The sequence below is a fragment of the Cucumis melo genome, chromosome 2 (genome assembly GCF_025177605.1).
Source record: "Cucumis melo cultivar AY chromosome 2, USDA_Cmelo_AY_1.0, whole genome shotgun sequence".
Classification (NCBI taxonomy): domain Eukaryota; kingdom Viridiplantae; phylum Streptophyta; class Magnoliopsida; order Cucurbitales; family Cucurbitaceae; genus Cucumis; species Cucumis melo.
In genome coordinates this window covers 1,012,714-1,036,582 of record NC_066858.1, presented here as the reverse complement: position 1 = coordinate 1,036,582, position 23,869 = coordinate 1,012,714, and the positions used below count along the sequence as shown (strand labels likewise).

Genomic DNA, 23,869 nt, shown 5'->3' with positions numbered 1-23,869 from the left:
TTATTCTTGTATTCGAACAGAAAATGTTAACATATGGAGTTAGATTAGGAAATATGACATTCCTTTCTCTTTATATGAATGTTTCTAACATAAATATGATTCAAGTCTCACAATGCACGTCAACATCAATCAATAAGATGATCTTTAAGTCAAACACTAAACACGTTGTTTCGTCATCTCCTATACAAATATAAGGAAAAAAGAGAAATCTAAAATCATGGAAAATCTCAAATCTCAACAACAAAGCTTCGATTAGATTGTTGAAGCAATTTTGACCTTAAATAAATTTCAGAGAGTTTTCGAATCTATCCGTCGGAGATATCTCAATCATGATTGATATGACACCTAATAACATAATCTTTCCATTTTTTTTACTTTTAACATAAATCCAAATCATAATTTTTTTAGTTGCAAAATTCCAAATTTGTTAATCGTAGTCCCAAAATTTTTCAACTACCACCGATGCTAATCAGAGATTCGTCGTCTTCATAAACTTCCCATCTCTCTACTCTTCTCATCCAAAAATGGTCAAACAGAGTGAGGAGACAGGCGAGTTGCGTCCTTTAATCGAAACCCATAATCATGAGTTCCACGGCGGCGGCCGGGCTACTGGCTCCGCTACTTTCTCCCTCATTTTCAGCACTTTGGTTGCTGTATCTGGCTCATACGTCTTTGGCACTGCTGTAAGTGTTCATTTTTTTTCCTTCATAAAAGGCTTTGTAGAGGCAAACTTCAATTCAATTTGCTAGCTGTTGTGAACTTAATGTGATGATGTTATGAAATGAATTGTTTGGAAGTTGTTAGGTACTTTCGATTTGAATGTTTAGGGTATGTTTGGTATGAGTTTTGGATGTAAAAGTGCTTTCCACTCATTAAAATTGTATATACTTGTCAAAACTTATATGGTATTTTCATATTGAGTGAGAGATTGAAGGTTGAATTTGAAAATTCTAAATATAGTAAAATTAATTTAAATTGTTTTTAGAAGGAATACTTTTGTTGTGTTTTGTCGGAAAAAGAAAAAAGATTGCTTTTATGTTGGGAGAGACGCTATAATGAAACTTATTAATTTTTTATTTAGTTTAGGTGCACATTGTCTAATATCATGGAACAACTTGCTTGACATACAATATTGAGAGTAAAAAAAACTCATAAGATATTAAATTCTTAGTAAGAGGCCGTCATTAGTTACAAGTGCTTGTCTTCAATTAGTTACAAGTGCTTGTCTTCAATTTGGTGGCTTGGTGTAAACATCCCAACTTTTTTACTAACAAGTGTGACACTTGAGCAACTCCATCTTCTCATTCTTTTATACTTTTTGCATTTACCAATAAATTCTTTTTTACCTTTTTAATCAACTTTTCATAATTATTGAGGAACGCAACCCGAAACGCCAACTTACTAACTCCAATATATTGGTCTCACACTTATTAACCCAACTCTGGGCCAAATGCCCCAAATGTTAAAAGTAAGTTTGGGATGGTATTGAAAACACTTTTAAAATTTTTTATTATGTATGGGTAGATAAAGTGGTTTCTGATAATTCTACATTCTAAAAATAATTAAAATGGTTTCCAGAAAAGCTCTTCTTCCAAGAGTGCTTTGAGAAGAAGTGACTCCAAATGCACCCATAGTTCTGTGTTGAACATAATGCTTTTTGATGCTTTTTCTCAGATTGGATATTCATCACCTTCTGAGGCTGGCATCATGACCGACCTGGATCTTACTGTATCGGAGGTGAATGAAAATTACAAATGTTTTTTGTCTTTCATTTCTGATGTGATATGTTCTTTATTCCTGTTTTGTAATTGGTGCTTGATTCTCTATTAAGTAAAATGGTACAGTTTTTATTCATGTTTTTCATAATAAAAAAAAATGGCACGTTGTTAGCAATTAGAGTAGTAGGTGTTTCAAATGAGTTCGTCAACAGGTGTTAGAATAAGATGTAAGTTCATATATCTTACTTAATGATTCGACAAGTATAAGTTTGTTCATTCTCTATCTAGTTCTCAAATTGTTATTTCGTCGTACAGTATTCAGTCTTTGGTTCAATATTGACGGTTGGAGCTATGATTGGTGCTATTGTGAGTGGAAAACTGGCAGATTATATTGGTAGAAGAGGTGTAAGTTTAGTCATTCTTATTTTTTTCTTAAAGTCATTTTTGGCAATTTCAAGCTCTCAATAGACTTCTTTGATCTTTTTCCTTTGTTTTGTGAGCAGACCATGGGCTTTGCAGAGATCTTTTGCCTCTTGGGGTGGTTTCTTATAGCATTCTCTAAGGTCTCTTTGAATTTTCTTTCATCTGATTGAAAAATCTAGACTTTCAAGTCTCTACTCTTCAAGATATTGAAACCATCTACAAAGTGATTCATTATATACTTAGCACTTGAGTATGCAAGCATTAAAATCATGCTATTAAGTTCTGATAAAAGTGCTTCTTGACACAGTCGTACAAAGTAAGTTAAGCTAATGAATGAAGCTGAATTGTTTTTCTACAAATTCGATAACAAAATTAAAAATTCAAATGCATGTAACATTGTTAAAAAATTAAGACTTTCTGAAGTTCAATGAAACAAATAAATACGAGTTTTCCTTCCCTCCCTCTCCTTTCCTTTCATTTTATGGACAGAGTTTTTCTCTATTATTGTTACTTTGAATGAATAACCTCACATGTAACTTGGTGCTGACTACTTATAGGCTGTTTGGTGGTTGGATATAGGACGGCTACTAGTAGGATTCGGAATGGGAGTTATCTCTTATGTGGTATATGTTGCAATAATTCAACTCTATTTATTTACAGTAGCTCAAATGTTGGCATATAAATAGAAAAGCTTATGTACTACCTAATGAAGCAGGTTCCTGTGTTTATAGCAGAAATAACACCCAAGGAACTTCGAGGAGCATTTACAACAGTTCATCAGGTAAAGTGCAAATGATCATAAATTTCTATGTCATTGAAGAAGAGTTACTTACCACGTAAATATTCTGTTGTAATGTTTGAAACAAAATTGTCGGCTGAATATTCATATATAGAGCATCAACACACATACATGCCTTTCATAGTAACATTGACTTGGGGTAGAAGGGGATGGATAGTTATTACAGGAAGGCAAGATTACCATGACCAAACTAAACATCTTTTTATAGTTTGTACAACTATCTCCTTCAGCTCTGCAAGTAATTACTAATAAGGAGGCAAGATCCATTGTATGAAAATTTATTTGATGAGCTTCAAGTGTATATTGGACTGTTTGGCATATTTTTGGTCATTTTTAATTACAAGGTACACAATTTGTTTATTGATTATTTATTGAAATATGATAAAATATAGAGATAAACACTCATTTCCCAGTGTTCCTCTAATAATGACCTTACTTTATATCATGGTAAACATCTGTGATTATTAGTATACTTGATTTCATTGGTTTGGGGGTATGGGAAGAATTGAAATCACTGACCTAATTTTCATTGGGAGACATCTAGCAAAATCTAGTTTGAAGTTCTGCATCCAGAGTACAAAATTACTTCACTTGTAAAAAGAGGAAAAATCAAACAAATAAAAGAATGCCCACAACATTCTCAATAATATATAATATCCTTATAATGTTGATTGTACAGTTGATGATATGTTTTGGTGTTTCACTGACATGGCTGATTGGAGCTTTTGTGAACTGGAGGACTCTTGCTCTAATTGGTAACGTTTCTACTTACACGAGTTTGACACTTAAGATGAAGATGGTTTAAGGGAAATATTTTCTCACTGTCTTGATTGTCCGCAGGAGCGATTCCGTCTGTAATACAACTTGTAGGTCTTCCTTTCACTCCAGAGTCTCCTAGATGGCTGGTATGTCACTGTCAAATTCATAGCGTGTTCTGTTAGACTTATACTTGTTTGAAGAGACATCAAAAGTGAATATTAGGTCCCATATGATAATACTTTTGTTTTCTGTTTTTTTTTCTTTTTGTTCGTTTTACTTTTTCAAAGACAAGGTTGCATACTAGTAAGTTTTATACTTTTCTTTTTCTACTTGTAAAAACAAGGCTTTGATTTTTAGAGGTGTTTGGTTTTGTAAAAAGTAATCTTTTTGTAAACAAGTTTATTTTTCAGGTCGGAAAACGAACAATTAACAAAATGGTTTGGTAATTGACTCTAAACTATTCTAATAGCAATCTACCTCATAAATCTAATAAAAAAAAATAGTATTGTTTGTAGACAAAGAACGGCCAAGGGTTAGATTGTGAAGATGCTCTTCAACGGCTAAGAGGGATGAATAAAGATATTTCTGCAGAAGTGTTAGAGATTCAAGTATATTTTTCATTTTCCTGTTTTGTTCTAGTTTTTCTTTTTCCTTCTTTTTATTAAACAATGGCTTCATATGTGTTTGATTCCTAACCTTTTAGGAATACACAGAATTGCTTAAACAGCTCCCTGAACCAAGTGTTCTTGATTTATTCCAAAGGCAATATGCACGTTCTCTCATTGTGAGTCTTCAATTTTAAGCTTAATCATGGAGATTTTAATAAAAACACAAGTCTTCATCCTTCGTCTATATGGTGACTTTGAGCTATTTGCCAATTTTTGCCAGGTAGGACTCGGTCTTATGGTACTGCAACAATTTGGAGGTGTTAATGGCATTGCATTCTATGTAACTTCTTTATTCACTTCAGCTGGTATGCAAAAATCTGAACATTAACGTGTTCTTATAATAAGTCAAGATTTAACTGGTTAAAAGAAGAAAATTCTCTGTATTCTGACAGGGTTTTCAGGGAATATTGGAACTATAGCATTGGCTGCTGTTCAGGTTTTTCTATCAAATTATACACGTTCCCCAAATGTGACTGCAAAAACCCTCTTTTTTTTCTCATTGTTTCCAATATTTTTACAGATACCAATGACTGCTCTTGGTGTAGTTTTGATGGATGTATCAGGACGACGGCCGCTTTTGATGGTATACAATGAAATGCAAGTGCATGATGTTTATACTGAGGTGAAGTCACAAACAAGCTAATGAAAACTTTGAATTCAAACAGATTTCTGCAGCAGGAACTTGCTTGGGTTCTTTATGTTTGGCATTATCGTTCCTCTTTAAGGTTTACCTCGATCTCTTATCTGCAATAGAATCCGGTTGGCATGCAAGCTTTCATGATTCTTCTTCATATTCTAAAAGAGTACTGATCTTGAATATGCAGGATCTCCAACTATGGCGTTCTGGCTCTCCCACGATGGCACTTGCTGGTGTACTGGTAATGTTGAATTATGAATTGACTATGGAAAAACATACTTTTGAATATGTTGGATATTTCATTCAATCAATGAAATTGTTTCCTATTAAAAAAAGAAAAAGAATTGACCTTGGAAAAGCACAATATTTCTTTAGAAGCTTTCAGTAGATTTGTTGTCATTGGTCATTTGTCAACTATTCGTTTATCCACATCAACTTAAATGCGAGCCTAGTTATTTTGGACAAGTAAAATTCTAACTGGCTTATGGGTCATTGATACTGATTAACCTTCAATTTGGGTTCTTTTGGTAATTTTTCTTGGATTTGGTTATTTCTACAAACAGGTGTTTTCGGGATCTTTCTCGCTGGGCATGGGAGCAATTCCTTGGGTCATAATGTCAGAGGTATGAATTTAGAAACTTCATTAGGAATGACCCTTTTTACCTAATGACAACAAACATTATATTGGTTTTTGAGTTAAAACATGTTTTGAAGTTGGATAGTACTTTTCTTTGCCTAGCTTCACAATAGTGATTTCAAAGTCGTAGTTGTCACAAGCTTGATTCAGACTATTGAAGCTTTGTTGTCCTTGAAAAATGAAAGGTTTAGATAGAAACGATTAGTTCGAATCAAACTTTTAAAACAAATTCTATTACAGAATGTGTTGTTCATTGACTTGATTCATTGCAATTTCTATTTGTTTAGATATTTCCTATAAACATGAAGGGATTGGCTGGCAGCTTGGTTACTTTAGTGAGTTGGCTAGGTTCTTGGATTGTCTCATACAGTTTCAACTTTCTTTTCAATTGGAGCTCTACAGGTAAAAACAAGCCACATTCCTCACCTTTTGAATTTCTTGTATTGATTGTGAATGGATGAGTAATTTGGCTTTTCTGTTAACTTTGGAAGGTATCTTTTTCATATTCTCAAGCATATGTGGGTTCACAGTTTTGTTTGTTGCAAAGTTTGTACCTGAAACCAAGGGTAGGACTTTGGAAGAAATTCAAGCTGCAATGAACCCTTTATCTACCCAAAGTTGAACATTTGTTGTTTACTACAAGTATTCATAAGAACCATCATTGTATTATTTTAGTTTGAATCTAGGAAATGATGACTACACCGAACTTTGATTCACAGATTGAATGTTACTTTCCACATGCTGTAATGATAAGGAATTGTAATATTTTTTTTTTTATTGTCTATTCTTATGCATTATGAACATGGCCAAATAGTAAACTAAACTGAATCAACATTTTTCTTCTCTTTTAAACTTCCTGCTAGTGGCGTTTAAATTATCAGATATGACTAACCAACACTAAGAAAGCAAAAAGTACGATACACTGTTGATGAATATGGAGTCCAAACAATGCATCGATATGATACACTTGTGTGTGTCAATGATGTATATTGAACAACGATATGTCATTGGTGTGCCTTCTTATTACTAGTGTCCATATATAGTGATATACTTGATATATTGATATGAAGCTTTTTGACAATCGGTTTGTTTGTGTTTTTTATTTTACCGGGAAAATTGAATTTATGGATCCTAAAGTTGATAATACAAATATTATGAGAGTTGAGGTATACTCATTTTTACTAGTAAATTGTGATTAAACAATTCAATGAACTACACGAATAAGCGTATTTTGCACGAGTAAATATCTAATACTACGTAATATAGCTATAATATCAAATATCTTGTCAAACGTTGAATGGGAGTAATATGCACAAAAGAAAATTATCGGTCCTACGAAAACTTCATATCCTTTTCATTTATCCGTTTGTATACTTTTATCAATTTATATACTTTCAAAAATAGAATAAGAACCACTAAGATTAACATGGAATCCACTAATATTTAGGAAAACAAATTTATAGTCTAAATAATTTAGATCTTATTTTGTAACCATTTTGTTTCTAAAATTAAGCATATTCTCTCAATTTCTTATAATAATTTGCCACTTTCTTAAGTCCAAAAGTTGAATTCTTTTAGCTAAACTTAAAAAATAAAAACAAGTTGTTCATAACCATTTTCAATTTTAAAAAATTAGCTTGGTTTCTTAAAACATTGATAGCAAGAAACACAAAGGTATATGAAGAACTATTCATATGTTCAATTTTCAAAAACTAAAATCCAAACCGTATCTTAAATTTTTACATTTAACTTGATTTTTAAAAACATTGGTAAGAGAATAACGCAAGAAATCTCGAGATAGAAGAAGAGTTTAAAAGCTTCGTTATATATCTATATATATATATATATATATATATATATATATATATCAAAAGTTTAGAAAATGAAAGTAATAAAATTATGGTTTGTGTTTTTAGTATGAAAAGGTTGTGTACGTGTTGGCGAAGACAGTTATAACGGCAAGACAATGAAAGATCTCCTTCATAATAGGATACTTCCTTAACTAACTCACTCACTCCCTCCCTATTCAATCATTCTATACTCCATTTTTCATTCATTGCTTCTCATCATTCTCATTTTTTTCTCCTCCAACATGTACCAGCACAGCGACGACAAGGCCGAGTTCTCTCCTCTAATTCAATCCCACAATCATGAAACACATGGCGACTCCGACACCGGACCTGCCTCCACTACCTTTGCCATTGTTTTCACCACTTTGGTTGCGGTTTCTGGCTCATACGTTTTCGGTACAGCCGTAAGTGCTCTACGTTCACCTCTGCTGTTGCTGTCATTTTTCATTACCATAGCCTTTTTTTTTTATTAATGCACAATCGTTGTAACTGCATTGTTTGGTGTCTTGGATTTGAACATTTGCTTTTAGCCTGTGGTCACCCTCATCGTTAGGTGGCTCGGCCCTGAAAAGTGAAGGTCGAGATCAGTTCATAGCTCATTGTTTGAGCTTGGATTGGGGAAACCATCAAAGGTTTAGTTGAGCTTGGAATGGGCGACCATTGAATATTAATTATTTAATTATTTAAAAATGTATATGGCATATTTTAACCTTCATCCTATATGAAAAACTATAAGAGTGATGAGTTTACTAGCAATAGAGACTATCAAATAAGTCTATTAGCAATCGTCTATCAATAGTAGAGTCTATCACCATTAATCAGTTCACTCCCAGGCCGATTTTCAATATAATGATCCCATATTCTTTGGTCAAAGATTAACTTTTCAAGCATGAGCTAGGCTTGGGACGACCTTCGGACATAAACCTGTTGATGAGGCTGATCTTGTTGAAAACACTTGGGAAACTTTGCAGTGTTTTGTTAGGTAATTAAAAGTGGTTTGTGATAATTCAAAAGCAGTAAGAAGATTCAAAACTCTTTTAAGAAGAGCACCTAACAAATGCTTAGATAAGAAGTGACTCCAAATTCTTCCATAATTTTTAACCATTTGGAAATAATGGTTTGTGATGTTTTTTTTTTTTTTCTCTCTCCTCAGATTGGATACTCATCACCTTCTCAATCTGGAATCATGACCGAGCTGGCTCTCACTGTCTCAGAGGTGAATGAAACCAAATTGTTGTTGTTGCTGCTTTAATTTATGATTAAGTAAAATTGTATGAATCAAACAATCAATTAGAGTGGAATTTTATATTAATAGATCAAATAAATGTCTTGAAGGTTGTGATGAATAGGTCTCTAAACTTAAAACTTGGCGTCTTAATAGGTTCTTCCGCACTTAAAGTGCCTTTTACGGCTTGTCTTTGGTCTTTTAATTTTGTATTCTATAGATTTTCAACCTATTAGACAGACGTATTAGACCCTATCTGTATACAATTTTTAAAATGTCTAATAAGGATCCACTAGACACATAACTGTAAGTTCAAACACTAATCAGTTTTAAAGACAAAATTGCATGTTTAAAGGCCTATCAGACGTTTTGAAAGTTCATAAGATGTTTTAGACACAACTTCAAATATTTGAAAACATCCGTTGTAGTTTAATCTATTTAATGTATCCAACACTGATTTTAACAATCTTGAACAATTTTGCAGTTTCAAATCTTAAGGTTCCTCCTGAAAACCATCATATCAGCTGGTCAATAATTGTTATTCAAGTAATGAATTCACATATCACGACCTTACTTGAACAAATTTGTTCTAAAGGTTGCACAACTGCGTCCTTGAGTTCTAAAATTATGAAGTCACATATCTTGTCTAGTGATTCAATTAATGTCACTTCGTTTATTGCGTATCTGATTTTCAATTATCATTTGATGATTGTACAGTATTCAGTCTTTGGTTCAATATTGACAATTGGAGCAATGATTGGTGCTATTGTGAGTGGAAAACTGGCAGATTATATTGGTAGAAGAGGTGTAAGTTTATTCCATCCCATTCCCATTTTCTCCTTATCTTTCTTTTTGCTTTTTTACTGAAAAGAGATTCCCATTTAAAGTCATTTTTAGTAATAGAGTTTTTCAGTAAACTTCTTTGATCTGTTTTTTCTTGTATTTTGAGCAGACAATGGGCTTTGCAGAGATCTTTTGCCTCTTGGGGTGGTTTTTTATAGCATTCTCTAAGGTCAGTTTGAATTTTATTTCAACTGACTCAGATAGTTGTACTTTCAAGACTATCTTAAGTCTTCAAAATATCACAACCATACAAAAACTGATTCACTATTTGTTTAGCACGTTTTGTTGAAGTGTGCATCAAACTCTTACTATTAATAGTTTTGATAAACAAGAAATATCAATGTCGAGCAGCGATATATCAGTAAAATATCAATTCCAACAAAGATTTCTGTAAGTCAATTTTTTTTGTATAAATTCAGTTTAGATTAATTATTAAGTTGTTTCTAATCCAGTACTAAGTTATGGATATTGTCTATTGTATTCATATTCATATCAGACTGAGTAGATGACATTTTTTATGTTTCACGAGCATTCTAAAAGATAATCATTGGATATTTGATATTGAAATCGAGCTCTTCGATTTATGGATATATTGACATGTCGATTGAAACTTTCGTCCTGACTTGACTTATAAATTGGTGCTGACTGTTGATAGACTGCTTGGTGGTTGGATATAGGACGAATGCTAGTTGGATTCGGAATGGGAGTTATCTCTTTTGTGGTATATGTTGCAAGAATTCCATCTCTTGTTCATTTACAGTTAGCGCTCACTAGTAGAAAGAGGTCCACATATTTAGAGAAAATTAGCTAAAGTATGATTCTGGCAGGTTCCTGTCTTTATAGCAGAAATAACACCGAAGGAACTACGAGGAGCATTTACAACAGTCCATCAGGTAAAAGAAAAACCATCATGAATTTCTCTGTCATTGGCAAAAAAATTGTCATATCCGCTCATCTTCTAGTGTGATGTTTGTGTAAAAATTACATTGGGTAGCACTTGTAGGGATGATAACTTCGTATATGGCAACATTTTTAAAGAACTCTAAATATAGCAAAATCTATCAATAATAGAATCTATCGTTGATAGACTTCTACTAGTGATATGGTCTATAATTGATTGACTTCTATCATTAATATGGTCATCACTAAAGACTTCAAGAACTGAATCTAAATTTTGCCTACCAATACTTTAGGCTTGATTGCTATATTTGCAACTATCTCTAAAAGAAATGTCTACAACATTTTCGATATCTTTAATACCTTATTATGTTGATTGTACAGTTGATGATATGTTTTGGTATTTCACTCACATGGCTGATTGGAGCTTTTGTGAACTGGAGGGCTCTTGCTCTAATTGGTAGCATTTCTACTTACATGATTTTGAAACTTAAGATGAAGATAGTTTAATGGGAAGTGATTTCTCGCTATCCTGATTATGTTACAGGATCAGTTCCATGTCTAATACAACTTGTAGGACTTCCCTTCATTCCGGAGTCGCCTAGATGGCTGGTATGTCACTCTCAAATTCATTATTGGTTCTTTTACTTAAATTTGTTCGAAAAGACATGAAAAAGTTTATTATATCAAAAGTACAGTGTCTGTACTTTTACTTTGAAATCAGAAGTTCAATTCCCTGACTCCTCATATTGTAGACAAAAAGGTGCTTTGTTTTGTAAAGAGTAGTAAATAATAGATGAAACAAATTTATTTCTTTAGATCAGAAAGCTAACAATAATGAAATGGTTATGAAACTGACACTAAAATACTTATATGTGAATCTATCAATAACTTTAATCAAGAATCTCTGTTGTATGTAGGCAAAGAACGATCGACAGTTTGATTGTGAAGTTGCTCTCCAACGTCTTAGGGGGGCGAGTAAAGATGTTTCTGCAGAAATTTTAGAGATTCAAGTATTTTTCATTTTTCTTTGTTGTTCTTGTTTGTTTTTTCCTTATCAAACAAAGGCTTCATATGTGTTTCCTAACCTTATAGGAATACACGGAACTTCTTAAACAGCTCCCTGAGCCGAGTGTTCTTGACCTATTCGAAAGGCAATATGCACGTTCTCTCATTGTGAGCCTTCGAATTTCATCTTATTGCATGTTTGGAAGGGATTCTGAAATTATTAAAATCGCTTTTTCCATGTCCAGAATCACTTTAAACAGGACTTTAATCACGGATAAATAAACTAATATTTAATTATACAATTTTAAATGCACTTTTCCATATTGTCAAATTTGATTTTATTAAAAACATGTTGAAGGGTGACTTTGAAAATGAAAAGAGTGATCTTAACTATTTTCTAGAATCACTTGTAAACATAGCCTTAAATCATTGAGTTTCTAGCATCTGAGTATCTCTTTGTCCTTTGTTTATATGGTGACTTTGATCTATTGTGTCAGGCAGGAGTTGGCCTTATGGCTCTTCAGCAATTTGGAGGGGTTAACGGCATAGGATTCTATGTAAAATCTTTATTCACTACAGCTGGTATGCGAAAATTCAAACATATACATCCCGTTCGTTAACCGTTTGGGTTTTAGTTTTTGAAAATTGAGCCTATGAACACCTCTTTCATCCTTGTAATCAAGTTTTGAAAACCGAAAAAAATAGTTTTTACTACCTTTTACCCATGTTGTCAAGTTTTGAAAACCGAAAAAAATAGTTTTTATAAACTTCTTTGTGTTTTTGGAATTTGTTTAAGAATTCAACTCTCTTTCTTACGATTGATGCAAATCATGTAAGAAATTAAGAGAAAAATAAGCTAACTTTTCAAGATTCAAAATGATTACCAAACAAGGTCTAAACCGTTTTGTTGGTAAAACGCAAGGTTTCTTGAAAGAAACGTAATTCTCTAGATTCTGACAGGATTTTCGGGGAATATCGGGACTATAGCATTGGCTATTATCCAGGTTTTTCTATCACTTCATACACATTTTTCAAATGTGATTGCAAAAACACCCTCCTCTAGCTTATATTTTGCCTCTAATGATCTTTCAGATACTGATGACTTCTCTTGGTGTAGTTTTGATGGATATATCAGGACGAAGACCGCTTTTGATGGTATGCGATGATACAAAATCCACATTGTTTAGAATGACATGAAGTAACACAAACGAGCTAATGGAAACTTTGAATTCAAACAGATTTCTGCATCAGGAACTTGTTTGGGTTGTTTCAGTGTCGCATTGTCGTTTCTCTTAAAGGTTTACTTCTAGCTACTATCTGCAATTGTGAGTCCAGTGACCATGGAAGATTTCATGATTCATCATCATATTCTAACAGAAACCTGATTTTCAATATGCAGGATCTCCAACTATGGCTAGCTGGCTCTCCCATGTTGGCATTTTTTGGTGTATTGGTAATGTAGATCAACACAAACATAATTCGAGTATCCTTTTTTTCTTTTGTCTCCATAACAGAGTATATTTAGCTATTGATAAACCAAAAAATGGATAAACCACCAAAATGAATCCCTCCAAAAACCTTAACTACATTGTTTTAGATCCAAAGTGCCCCTTTACGCTCTACTTGTAATGTCTGAGTTCAGAAGAGGTACATGGATCAACTGAGATTACATCTGAATGAGAGGAATCTCAAGGGTATGAAAGTATATTTAAGAAAGACTTAAAAAGAATGAAAACTATGACATAGATATACACCTTCCTTTCTAGTGGCCCATTTGTTGGAATTCCTAGGTTAAGCTGCCTAATTAGGAGCAGTCCTATGAAGAGTGAAATTCCGTAAAGAAGCTTGTAAGTGAAAAAAAAACATGTTGAAAAGGCCCGAGGTGGTTAGTAAGGATAATCTTCACTCTTACAACTGTTCAAGACAAGTAATGATGACATTATCAGGTCTTAGGGATGCAGGGGAATACCAGGACCATGAAGTGCCAAATTCGTGTTCTAAATTCTAAGTCTGGGTGTTACGCTACTGTTATCCACTATCCTACAAGTATTACCAATATTTCTCTTATTAGTACTCTCATATCCTCATAGTTAGCTTGCAATCGATTCATTTTCATTGGTCATTTGTCATCTTTTCTAATTCACATTCATTTAAATGATAGCCCAGTTCGTTTGGTACAAGTAAATACATAAGTGGCTGATAGTGACCTCATTGAATCTGGTTTAACTTTCCTTTCTCTTATTCTTTAAGATTGGAGTCCTTTGGTAATTTATCTCTTGGACTTTCTTATTTCTACAGACATTCGTGGGATCATTCTCCTTAGGCATGGGAGCAATTCCTTGGGTCATAATGTCAGAGGTATAAACATTCAAAGCTTTTTACATCATGATGATAGCAGAACATTTGATATAGAGTTACAACACGAAGGCTGCCATACGTTTGCTCAATTATAATTTGAAAAACTATTTCCTAATCGGTAATCATTTGGTTCTTGGTTTTTAGTTTTCGAAGATTAAGCCTACATACACTTCTTCCACCTCTAGATTTCTAGTTTTCTTATCTACTTTTTACCAATGTTTTTAAAAATCAAACCAAATTTTAAAAACTAAAAAAGTAGTTCTTAACAAATTGTTTTCGTCGTTAGAATTTGGCAAAAAATTCAACTCTTATACTTTAAAAATGCACATCTATTCTAAGAAGTTGAAAGAAAATAGGCTCAACTTTTTAAATACGAAATGATAACCAAACCGGACATGTCTATGCAAATTTATGTTTCAAAATTTGTTGTTTATTGACTTGATTCATTGCGATTTCTATTTGTCAAGATATTTCCCATAAACATGAAGGGATTGGCTGGCAGCTTGGTTACTTTAGTGAGTTGGCTAGGTTCTTGGATTGTCTCCTACAGTTTCAACTTTCTTTTAAATTGGAGCTCAACAGGTAAAATAACAGAAACCAAAATTTTCACCTTTTGAATTATCTATCTGAATGATCTATGGAATATTAATTTGATTGTTTCTATTAACTTTTGAAGGTATCTTTTTCATATTCTCAAGCATTTGTGGCTTCACAGTTTTGTTTGTTGCAAAATTTGTACCTGAAACTAAGGGTAGAACTTTGGAAGAAATTCAAGCTGCAATGAACCCCCTATCTACCAAAAGTTGAAATTTTGTTGTTTCACTAAAGTAATTCATTTGAGCTCATTACTTGTTTGTGTTCTTTTAGCTTGAATTTGGGAAAATGATATCAATAATACAAACTTTGATTCACATAGTGGATGTTACTTTTCAGTGATAGTTCGTGGTGTAGTACTGATATGAAAATGTAATATGTTTCTAAGTCTAGTTTTATGGTTTATGAACATTCTGCAACTCAAATCCAATTTGAGTGCCAATCGATCGAATCCAAATTGGTTTTTCGGTTTAGTGCGACCATCGATCGGTTTTGATTTTACCACAAAAATGTAACTTATAGTTGATGAATTTTTAGGAATTATGTCTATCAAATTAGAATCACATTACTACAATCTATTCATAAACATAACAACACAAATGAGTAAAATAATGTTTAATATCTTGAAAGAGTTTTTGTACAAATAGTTAATATCTTGAAAGTATGTCATGTAAGGCCTAAAGCTACCAAACTTGGCATCATATCACATATCCCTAAACCAAACAAATTGACTACTAATGCATTGTTATAACAAACATAAACTATATGTAACATCCAATAAAATCACAATACTCAACTCTGATTTGGTCTATTTCTAACTTAGTGTATTACATTTGTCTCAACATATATTATTTGATTTTGACTAGATTCTATCCTTGGCCTTTGACGATGGTCTTTCCACCTAATGCAAGTGCACATTTTCTGCCAAGTAACAAAGTGGAGAGTATTCCAAGTATTGAATCTCCAACGTGAACATAAAACAAATCCAATTCTACAAACTAGCTTGCGACTAAAGTAACCTAAGTGTGAAATCAAAATAGTAAACACTAGAGGAATATGCACCCACAAATTGCTCAACTAGGTCAAGTTTTGATCGTGGTTAGTACCTATATATGCGTCTACAAATCATGATTCTAATGAAGCATTTGATACATAATTTTGAGTTACGTTGAGTTGAGTTGAGTTAGTAATTACTATATGAAAGAGTAATGGAAAAAGTTAATATGAATAACGAGGCAAGAAATAATCTTTTTTAATAGTCAATCATACACAAAGTATGCTAACTTAAGATATAAATAAAAGCAACCGGTGCCAAGTGTTGAGCAAGGTTGCTTATGCATGAAGGGGAACTTTCTTCCCTATTTAAGGGTATCCCTATGTTTGAATCCTCAAACAGAAACTTAGTTCATTACCTTACAATATATCTTAGGTTATGTTGCAATGAGAAAATCTGAATCGTTGGTTGTAGTTTCACTTCTATTAACGGTTCAATTATCAATTAAAAAAAATTTTGATTTTTCAAAATTAGTCTATAATATATTACATGTTACTAAGACCTCTAATGGTGTCGATTATCGTGTTGCATTAATTGAAACTTGTTTTCCTTTTGAGATTAGGACTCGAGAGAAGATTGGGTGTAATAGGATGCTTGATGGTTTACTATTTTGATGAATCTCTTATAGTGATAAAAAAAACTTCAAGACAAACAATCAAAGCTTGATATACTCCATGGATGTTCTGCTTTCAACAACACTGTCAATACCGTCATCAAAAGTCCTTGGAGAGAACGAGACACACCATGGATGTTCTGCTTTCAAAGCATCGTCCAAATAAGTTTGTGCTAAGAGAAAGTTAAGTTTTATTTAGCTATTCATTTATTTGTTAACTTGTGAAGAAAAAAGTAACACTATTTTCAGATGGTTGTTTAAAATCTACCCATCTTTTTCCAACTACTGAAAATAACCAATATAGAAAATGCTTGAATCTCTTCACACTTGTATTTAATATTTAATAATAGAAAATGATAATGTGGTTCCATGCTAAGTGAACCTCATAATCCACATTTCAATTAACAAACCGTGAGCTATAACTACGCTGATCACTAATTTTTTCAATGTGGCCCCAGTCTCGATCCCGATCCCGGTCCTGCTTTCGACCCATCAGATCAGATCCCTGTATCTTAAACAATTTAGGAAAGAATGAACATTTTCCTGAAAACCCCAAATAATACAGCAAAATCAAAAACACTATAAGCAGAGATGACAGCAATCAACCTATCAAATTCAAAGAATGTAAAGTGTAATTGTTATTCATTCCTCTGTGACAGCTACACGTGGACAAGATTCAACTAGTTCGTCCTGATCCTGACACGGTTCATCAGAGCTATCGTCGCAGTCTGTGTCAGCTAGGTTATCAAAGAAAGCATGAAGATACCAGGGGCATCTTTCATTCCATTGACCTTTATGAGCACTTGCTCTCCATTTCTGGTCAGCTATCATCTCACCAGAAAGCCCCCATTCCAGCATTTCTTCCTCCGTGTGATGAATGGCTAAGCTGTATTCCCCACCTTCTCCCAATTGCATCACCCGGCATTCGCAGTTTTCAGGATTGTTCAGGTACTCGAATTGCTCGACTGTCCACTTGAACCATTTCGTGAGAAAGACACGAGACGTTAGCCCATGAGATATGATTATGAGGTTGAGATCTTGGGAAGGGTTGTGGCGGAGCCTGTTCATGTCTATATCCCTCCATAAGGACTCGAGAAAGCCTGAAAAAAAACCAATATGTTCCTCAAAATAGTTATTTTAGTATGCTATTATTCATCTCATGTACATAAACAGTTGAACACTTCTTGAGCCTAAACATGCTAAGCTATTGAAACAAATGAAGTTTAAGACACAAATGACAAGCAACATCGATGTTGTTACATCATTACATGATAAGAAGTCGATCCCCTAATCATAAAGAAGACTTCTAAACTAATACCTGGTGCTCAATCATCTACCATTTTAATTGGAGAAACTATTAAACATGGCCGTTAAAAATTATAAAAGCGTCGGCCACATTCTGATTGGCCATTTTTGTCAATGTTCTCTTTCTGGCGAAAAGCAGTTTTCATTTGTTTTTTTTTTCTTTTTTCCAACTGCTACTCTATCTACTTTTTCAGTATAATATGAAGTTATTAGAATGAACTTTTGATGATCCATTGAAAAGAAAAGCTTTCCACTTCAATAGTAGAAAATCCCAATTCTCCAATATCGAAGAAACATTTCATATATTATATTCTCTAAAGCCAATGTTCTCAGCCTCCATCTTCTTGTCTTCATATATTTCTTTACAACTAATTCTATAAAATATTGGAATTGTTGAATACAGATAAAAAGCTAGTGCTCCACACCTTTTTCTTTAAATAGCAACAAAATCCTTGGTAAAATAAACAGTAGGGACACACAACCTAATAGTGCCTTTTGGCTACCAATAATCTTCTCTCTTCACTAATTCCAGAATCATCTTTACTAACACAATATCAACCTGCTAGGCAGGAAATCATCTACACATGGCCCAAAATTATCGTAGTCCTTAAATTGAAAAGTTTCATCAATATCATCAAAATCCCCGTGAAAATGCGAATATATGACATTAGCGTATGGCATAAAAGGTGAGTTCTATAAACCCGGATTTAGATGATGGGATGTTGAACTCATAGTCCAAGATAAGCTAAATCACATAACAAACAAACATAGGTCAGCTTCTACACAAACAATCCATTACACCATTTCTCAAAGGGCATCTAACTACATAAGAATACAATGTCAAATAAACATAAAACAACCTAAAAGATATCATAATTGACCAAATTCCCTAAACCAGAGATATCAGAGACCAAAAAACAAAATTTTCAACTAGCAATCCATAAGAATCAAACACAAATCCTCAATTGCAAATCAGAAACGTAAGAATGAAAAGCAAAGAAAAACAGAGAAGCTCACTGGAAACGCGATCGTAAACATCAGCAGCTGACTCTCCTTCAGGGAATCGGTAGAAGAATCTCCCAAATCTCTCCCTCGTTTCCTTCACAACCTTCATCCTCTCCTCCACTTGAAAATTCCCAAAATCCTGTTCTCTGATTCTACACTCTTCTCTGACGCCAATAATCCTCTTCTTCGAAAACGCACGCCCGATCTCACGGAGTGTGGATCGGGTGCGCTCATAGGGCGAAACATAGAAGTAGACTCGCCAATGAGGGTTCGTACCATCATTGGACAACAATCTACGAAGCTCAGTACCGGCAATTCGAGCCTGAATCAAACCTTCTTCTGTTAATGGGACTTTGTAATCAGGGGTTGTGGTGTAGGTTGCAGAGTTGAGATTACCCTGAGATTCACCGTGACGGACCAATATTATGCGCTTCGGGAGAATGGAGATTGGCTTCCGACGGGTGTGATTCTGATGGGTTTCGATGTTTGGTCGCATCGGTTTCCGAATTGGGATAAAAAGTTTGATGGGTTTTGGTTGTTTCTTCAAAAAAGGATTCAAATTGTGAAATGAGATTTGGAAAATGGGAATTTGGGGATTTGGGTTTTGTGAGAAATGGCAGTGTGAATGAAAATATTCTGTGGGCTGAAGCGATTATGAAGATTTCGGACGTCAAAGATGATGTTCGAAGATTTGGGGTTTGAACAACGCTAAAGTTCCAAACTTTATTTATATACCATTCATTCTTTATAACAAAGTTGCAAGTTTTACAACAAAACATTTATTTTATTATTATTATCGGAGGGCATCAAGGTTCGAAACTTCGAAATTGATAATATAAACACGACGTCATTAGAATTTATTTCGACTATTATTTCAATCCTATATATCAACTATTTATATTTGGTACATTGCTTGATATACAAAAATTTTGACCGTTCGATTGTTGTTTAATTTGATTTTGATGATCTGGTTTAGATTTTGACATTCAATATACAGTTGTATAACATAATTACGTCATAGTATGATTAGTGAAATATCAACTTTAGAGAAAAAAAAAACTATAATCAATAATATTATTGATATACTTATCATCCAAATGATGTACTTTATAATAAAGTGTATGAATAATATATAATCACTCTATTCGCATAAAATTTTGTACGTTTATTTTAAGTTATGGTCACGTACTTAAGTATTAATATTTGTTTAGTTGATGAAAAGCTTACACTTTTTTAGAATTCTATTCTTTCACCTTTTTTTTCCCTTTCTAAAAACCGACGTTTCCCCTTCCTTAGAAAACCTAGATTTCTCCCATTTCCCCCTTTTCTTAAAATTCTTCCATTTTCTCCATCTCTTTCTCGCGGAAGTTCTCCTTCTCCACGCTAAAACACTCAGTCCCGCAGGAAGGTTCGTCACGTCCGCCGTCGTGCTGCCCGGCCTTCAGCCGTTTGTCGTCCCTAGCGCCTCCAGTCCTTTTGCCCTCGAATTGCAATAGGTAGTATCAATCTCCATTGTCTTTGCTTCTTTTAAAAAAAATCTCCTTTATCTTTGTAGTTTGGTTTCGAATGGAGGATGTGTAATCTTCATTTCAACATTTTTATGCATGTTTCTAACTGGTGTCTTCCATTCATGGAGAGAACTTCAATGATTATGCTATGTATGGATTCTTTAAAAAAGGAGTAGGAAACTTTGGATTTAGTTTGTTATATTTTGATCCTGGTTGAGTCATTTTGGAAATCTTTGTAGCCTCTCTTTATCTCACTCACTTATATTTAAATTAATGGGGGATTGTTTATTAATCAGTTTCAATTAGGCTTTTTATCCTTTTAGGCACTTTTAAGAGATTTTTTTGGTTGGTTTTGAGTTTGGAAGTCACAATTGATAATTCATAAGTTGTTGTTTTGAGAGTTATGACACCTTTTAGGTGATTTTTAGTTTGAAAGTCACACCCTAGTCACTTTTTAATTTGTTTTAAGAGTTAAAAGTGTCATTTAGACACTTTTTAGAGATATTGTGTTTGGTTTTAAGTTCAGAACTTAAACATTTTGAAACTTGTCTTGAGGGTTAAAGACAATTTTTAGGTGATTTAGTATGTTTTTAGTTTGAAAGTCACATTTTGGGAGTTTTAACTTGTAATAGGATTTAAAGTGTTACCTAGACACTTTTTAACTTGTTTTTAGAGTTGTATTGATACTTTCACTTATAAGAAACTTTTTAGGTTGGCATTGATATTATGTGTCGATATCCTTCGGCTGAGATAGTCAATCATGCATATATTTCATAATATGCTTGAGTTGTAATATGTTGTGGCTATTCTGTGGCTATTCTGTAGCTACAGTACCCAATCATGCACATATTTCGTACTTATTATATGTTTTAATTGTAGAATGTTGTGGCTACGGTAGTCAATCAAGCATATGTTTCATATTTATTGTATGCTTTAGTTGTAATATGTTGTAGCTATCCTACTATTTTGTAGGCTTGAGTTTTAGTCATATTTAGGTAATTTTAACTTGTTATGATAGTTAAAGTGTTACTTGGACACTTTTTAGATATTTGTAGTTGGTTTTTAGTTTGAAAGTCACACTTGAGTAGTGTTAACTTGTTTTGAGAGTTAAGTGCTTGAGTTAGACACATTTTAACTTGCTCTGACATTTAAAAGGCTACATAAACCCCTTTTTAACTTGTTTTTTAAGAGTTAAGTGCCACTTAAACACTTTTGAACTTGTTTTCTTGAGTTTAAGTGGCCACTTAGACACTTTTTTGGATATTTTGTGTTCGGTTTTGAGTTTGGAAGGCACACTTAGGCATTTTGAAAGGATTTTTGAGATTTAAGGCACTTGATTTTTAGTTTGAAAGTCACAGTCATTTTTAACTTGTGTTGATAGTTGAAGTGTCAACATTGATCATTTTTAGACACATCGATCATTTTTAGAGATTTCGTTTCTTTTTTTTTTTTTTTTTGAGTTAGGAAGATATACTTAAACATTTTGTAAGTTGTTTTGATATTTAAGACACTCTAGTAGGTGACTTTTTAGTTGGTTTTAGTTTCAAAGTTACACTTAAATAGTCTTAACTTGGCTATTATTTGTTAACAAGCACATATTTTTCCCAATGCAGCTGCCACCAACAACTCACAAAACAAATGAAGGTAGAAGAAGTAAATCTCTGCCAAATTCAAGAATGGTATCCCAAATTCAAACCTTTCTCTATCAAAACCTTAATTCACCATCTTCCTGAATCCTTCGTTCATTACCTTCTTGATGACTCTTCCCCTTTCCTCCTTCCACTTTCCATCTCCAACGATGATGCTCTTCCCAACAGAGTCTTTAATCCCGTAGACGAACCGGATTTCCAGTTGAAACAAGAATCCGATGACGATTCCGACCAACCCACTTCCCCTCCTTCCTTCCCTGACCTTGAATCCGATGTTAAACACTCTATTTCCTCTCTCGGAGGTTCCGTCTTCCCTAAATTGAACTGGAGCGCGCCTAAAGACTCTGCCTGGATTAGCCCTAATGGAACATTGAAGTGTTCTTCCTTTAGTGAGATTGCTCTCCTACTTCGTTCCTCCGATTCTCTTGTTCACGATCTTTGTCATGCCTATGATTCCTGCACCGACAAATCTTCCTCCAGGCCATCGAAATTCTTCCTCGCCCTACGCAAGTGGTACCCATCCCTTCGGCCAGAGATGGAATTTCGTTGCTTCGTGAAGAATAGGAACCTGATTGGCATTTCTCAGCGCGAGGTTACAACGTTCTATCCTGCTGTAGTGGAGAAGAAGGAGAGGTTGAGAGAAGTCATACGAGAATTCTTCATCGACCATGTGAAAGCAAACTTCGAATTGGAGAATTACACGTTCGATGTGTATGTGACGAGAAATGAAAGTGTTAAGATAGTGGATTTCAATCCATGGGGTGCGTTTACACTTCCATTGTTGTTTGATTGGGAGGAACTTGAAGAAGAAGAGAAGGAAGAGATTGATTTGAGAATTGTGGAGAGCCGGAGGGCAGTGAGGCCAGGTTTGAAGACAGCGGTTCCATTTGATTATTTGGATATGAGTTCGGGAAGTGGTTGGGATCAGTTCTTGAAGAATGCAGATCAAGAATTTCAGCATCAAATGAGAGATGACAATGATTGATTGCTATGGACATCAATGGCTTTGGATTTCCTGTCATAACTCAAAGTGTACTGAGATTGAATCATTGAAATTATATGCAAAATTTTATTAATCTCAACAATTGTCAAGGCAATAGATTTTTTAAGAAGTAGCAAGGCAATAGATTTTTTAAGAAGTAGCAAGGCAATAGATTTTTTAAGAAGTAGCAAGGCAATAGATTTTTTAAGAAGTAGCAAGGCAATAGATTTTTTAAGAAGTAGCATCTTCAATATGCTACCATTAAGAAGAATAATATGCAAAAGAAATTCATTTTTTTTTTAAATATTGCATCTTTTGTTCCTTTTAAAACTCAATTTATTTTAGACTACGTTTGAATTATGATGTTAGGAATTTATTTTAATGAAACCTTATGATTTTGATTAATAGAATAAAAAGTTTAAATCAATAAATTGGTCAATTCTTATTTGTTTGGCTTTAGGTTAACTCTTATGAATCGTCTCTTTTTTATTCATTTATCTATGTGGTTTTCTATTTATCATAATGGTAAATTAAACAAAATTTTGAGCATCAAATCCATGTTTTTTAAATCCAAAAAATATTTTATCCGTTAAAGATTTCTTTTTTAAAAAAAGAAAATCATTGATTTAATTATTCAAACTAATTTCAAGAATATTGTTTTTTTTCAAGCTAATCACAAAATAGGGTAACCATGCAAAATAAAAAAAAATAAAAAAAAAAAAAAAGAAGAAGAGAAGAGATGGAATGAAAAAATAAACTAAAAGGGTCATAAGCCACACACAATTTATAACATTGCCAATAAAAGAAGTAAAAAGAATTAATTCATAAAAAAAATCAATCAATCAAACACATCATATCTTCCAAATATGTTTATATATTTGTCCTAAAAGATATAAATATATATATATATTTACATTATCTAAATGGATAAAAGATTTCCTAAAAATTAAAAAGGGAAGAAGTTTGGCAGTTCCAATTGATTTAAAAAAAATTTCAAATTTCTACGGTTAATTAACTTTATCTATCTCTCTCCTTTTACTTATAAATAAATTTATCTTTTTTAAAAATTAAAACTCCAATTCCTTAATCTTTTTTATATTTTGGGTTTAGGAGAAAATCAAAGCCTATATATATATGGGAACATTATTTACTTTGTTATTATTCTAAAGAAAGAACAATTAGTAGTAATGTGTGATTAGAAGATAAGTTAAATGGCTCTCTTGCACCGCCGTCGTGGAAGTGGTGGTTTCCGGTGGGCACAACGGCTGATGTTTGGTTTGATAATTATGAGTTTTGGTATTTGCATTACAACGACGTTGATGTTTATGTTCATCCAA

General features: G+C 33.3%; 3 protein-coding genes across 8 annotated transcripts; 2 read left to right on the top strand and 1 right to left on the bottom strand.

Annotated features, from left to right (window-relative positions):
* The first annotated feature begins 239 nt into the window (after positions 1 to 239).
* Positions 240 to 14,750, top strand: LOC103492197 (sugar transporter ERD6-like 5). Of its 4 annotated transcripts, none has more exons than XM_008452466.3 (18): positions 240 to 683; positions 1,675 to 1,737; positions 2,034 to 2,123; positions 2,222 to 2,281; positions 2,699 to 2,764; positions 2,857 to 2,922; positions 3,620 to 3,695; positions 3,781 to 3,845; positions 4,215 to 4,307; positions 4,403 to 4,483; positions 4,588 to 4,672; positions 4,760 to 4,803; positions 4,888 to 4,950; positions 5,033 to 5,092; positions 5,192 to 5,245; positions 5,568 to 5,627; positions 5,929 to 6,043; positions 6,133 to 6,418. In XM_008452466.3, the coding sequence occupies exons 1-18, from the start codon at positions 525 to 527 to the stop codon at positions 6,261 to 6,263; spliced, it is 1,431 nt and encodes a 476-aa protein (XP_008450688.3). In that variant the 5' UTR covers positions 240 to 524; the 3' UTR covers positions 6,264 to 6,418. The 4 variants fall into 4 exon arrangements, with proteins under 4 accessions (XP_008450688.3, XP_050937239.1, XP_008450689.3 ...); XM_051081282.1 differs by lacking the exons at positions 5,192 to 5,245; positions 5,568 to 5,627; positions 5,929 to 6,043; positions 6,133 to 6,418 and adding exons at positions 12,864 to 12,917; positions 13,763 to 13,822; positions 14,290 to 14,404; positions 14,499 to 14,675 and having other exon boundaries at positions 318 to 683; XM_008452467.3 differs by lacking the exon at positions 6,133 to 6,418 and adding an exon at positions 14,499 to 14,644 and having other exon boundaries at positions 336 to 683.
* Positions 14,751 to 16,384: 1,634 nt separating this feature from the next.
* On the bottom strand, positions 16,385 to 19,160 carry LOC103492198 (phosphoglycerate mutase-like protein AT74). 3 transcript variants are annotated; one of them, XM_008452473.3, is made up of 3 exons: positions 18,406 to 19,160; positions 16,690 to 17,183; positions 16,385 to 16,594 (listed from the first exon to the last, which is right to left on the bottom strand). In XM_008452473.3, the coding sequence occupies exons 1-2, from the start codon at positions 18,887 to 18,889 to the stop codon at positions 16,726 to 16,728; spliced, it is 942 nt and encodes a 313-aa protein (XP_008450695.1). In that variant the 5' UTR covers positions 18,890 to 19,160; the 3' UTR covers positions 16,385 to 16,594; positions 16,690 to 16,725. The 3 variants fall into 3 exon arrangements, with proteins under 3 accessions (XP_008450695.1, XP_008450694.1, XP_008450693.1); XM_008452472.3 differs by having other exon boundaries at positions 16,385 to 16,588; positions 18,406 to 19,159; XM_008452471.3 differs by having other exon boundaries at positions 16,385 to 17,183; positions 18,406 to 19,158.
* Positions 19,161 to 19,596: 436 nt separating this feature from the next.
* LOC103492199 (uncharacterized) lies at positions 19,597 to 22,635 on the top strand. Its single transcript, XM_008452475.3, has 2 exons — positions 19,597 to 19,889; positions 21,515 to 22,635. Exon 2 carries the CDS (start codon positions 21,540 to 21,542, stop codon positions 22,533 to 22,535), a length of 996 nt encoding a protein of 331 aa, XP_008450697.2. The 5' UTR covers positions 19,597 to 19,889; positions 21,515 to 21,539; the 3' UTR covers positions 22,536 to 22,635.
* Positions 22,636 to 23,869: the final 1,234 nt, after the last annotated feature.